Source organism: Cricetulus griseus, chromosome 4 (assembly GCF_003668045.3).
Source record: "Cricetulus griseus strain 17A/GY chromosome 4, alternate assembly CriGri-PICRH-1.0, whole genome shotgun sequence".
NCBI classification, from domain to species: Eukaryota; Metazoa; Chordata; class Mammalia; order Rodentia; family Cricetidae; genus Cricetulus; species Cricetulus griseus.
Window position 1 is genome coordinate 132,194,175 of NC_048597.1, and position 2,223 is coordinate 132,196,397.

Here is a 2,223-nt window from a genome sequence, read left to right on the forward strand (position 1 = left end):
TACTGAAAATAATACATACAAATGATGAATGAGTTTTCAAAAATGGTTCAATGTCATTTTAATAGTCAATAAAGTCTGTATACATCTCATGGCCACATCACCTGGGTTAGAATGGCATCATCTGGTCAATACTCAGTAAGAAATGGCAGTGACGCTTCAGAGAAACTTGATCTTTCAGAACTTATTGTTAAGTTGCTACACTGATGATGAAATTGGTATGATGTTCCTTAAAGCTACCAGGACAAGTACGGTTTTGTAAAACTACCTCAGAAATGGGCACAAATCTATAGGAACAGAGATAAATGTTTTTGAGTTATGTATGCATTTTCATTCAATTTCACCAATACTCCCAGCAGTTTACACAAGAAATAATTTTTTTAAAAAAACAATTAGTGTAAATATATTTAAAGAAAAAATGCCACAAACACAAAAGAATTCTATTTCACAATAAAATTATTTACTACCATTTTAGCCAACATTAATTAAACTAGAGGCTATTTTGTTAAGTGGAAATAAGCACAAAATGATAAATGCCATATTTGCTCACTTACACATCACAGTAGAAAATGATTTCACAGAAGATAATATAATACTGGTTATTACAAGTTTGGAAAGATATGGGTGAGAGAAAAGACAGGGAAGGGTTAGAAAGTACATGTGTCTATCTGGATAGATGAACTAACTTATTTTAATTACCATGATTAGCAAAATTCAACAATATGAATTCAAATAAGTTTCAATGTATCTATGGAAATTAATGATTAATGTTGAATGTAGCACTTTTGCCTAATTACCATAATCTGATCACTATACATTTTCTGCATATATTGAATTTTTTCTGCTTCATGGATATGTATAACTTCTAATTGTCAGTAAGATTAATATTCCATCTCCTGTTATATACACATTAATGAATACATACACACAAATACATATGTATGGTTCACTTTCATATACCACACAATTACAGACACACACCCACATACTTTGTCCCTGGTTTTGAAACATTAGAAAAATGGTTAATAGAGTTGAGACAATTTTTGAAACAGATATAAATGCAGGCAAAAAGGTAACAAACCCAAGATGAAATATATTTTGCATTATGTCATCCACTGAATTTGAAAGGATTAGTGAGAGGATGGTCAGGAATCCTGTCATAGTGATTTAACTATAGCATCCATCCAAAGGAGACAACACATTTACAAAAGGAAAGTCATCCTACCAATGAGTTTCTTCAAGGCTTCCTTCATATCTTTGTTCCTCAAGCTGTAGATGAAGGGGTTCAGCATTTGAGTCACAATAGTGTACATCACTGATGCCACTGCTGTCATCCTAGGAGAGTCAGTTACTGCTGAGCTAATGCACACACCTAAACCTGTCCCATAGAATAAAGAAACAACTGACAGATGAGAACCACAGGTGGAAAAGGCTTTATATCTTCCTTGAACAGATGATATTTTCAAAACAGACGAGACAATTTCAGTGTAGGAGAAAATGATTCCAGCAAAAGTAATGCCACCAAATGTTAACCCTGCAATATATATCAGTATATTGTTGATGAATGTGTCAGAACAGGCTGCCTTGATGACCTGAGTAATTTCACAGAAGAAGTGGGGAATTTCCAAATCTTTGCAGAAGGACAGCCACAGCACCATGAGGCTAAGAAGTAATGCATTCACAATACTACTAATCAGGGAGAATAGAATGAGTAGGCTACACAGGCGCCAATTCATGATGACTGTGTACCTCAAGGGATAACAAATGGCCACATAGCGATCATATGCCATTGCTCCAAGAAGGCAGCACTCCAGACTAGCAAAAAGCATGGCAAAGCAAGCCTGAGTGAGGCATCCTGCAAAGGTTATGCTTAGATTCTGTTCTTGGATGTTCACCAGCATCTTTGGGATTGTCGTGGTGCTTGTACAGAGATCAGTCAATGAGAGGTTGGAGATAAAGAAGTACATGGGAGTATGGAGATGATAATCTGAAATGATGGCCAAGATTATGAACAGGTTCCCAATCATGGTGACCAGATATATGAATAGAAACAGTCCAAACATGACAGGTTGCAATTCTGGGTCACTTGAGAGGCCCAGGAGGAGAAAGTTAGTAGCAGCTGTTTGGTTTGTGAATCTCATGGTTTTCAGATGCTGAAAAAAATAAAAGGGGTGATTATATAGAAAAAATGACCACAAATTTAAAATTCAAGACATGGTTAATGAA

At 35.4% G+C, this 2,223-nt stretch overlaps 1 protein-coding gene across 1 annotated transcript; it reads right to left on the reverse strand.

Moving 5' to 3' along the window:
• Positions 1 to 1,199: 1,199 nt before the first annotated feature.
• LOC100762161 (olfactory receptor 7G2) lies at positions 1,200 to 2,138 on the reverse strand. Its single transcript, XM_027411638.1, has one exon. The coding sequence runs from the start codon at positions 2,136 to 2,138 to the stop codon at positions 1,200 to 1,202; it is 939 nt and encodes a 312-aa protein (XP_027267439.1).
• Positions 2,139 to 2,223: the final 85 nt, after the last annotated feature.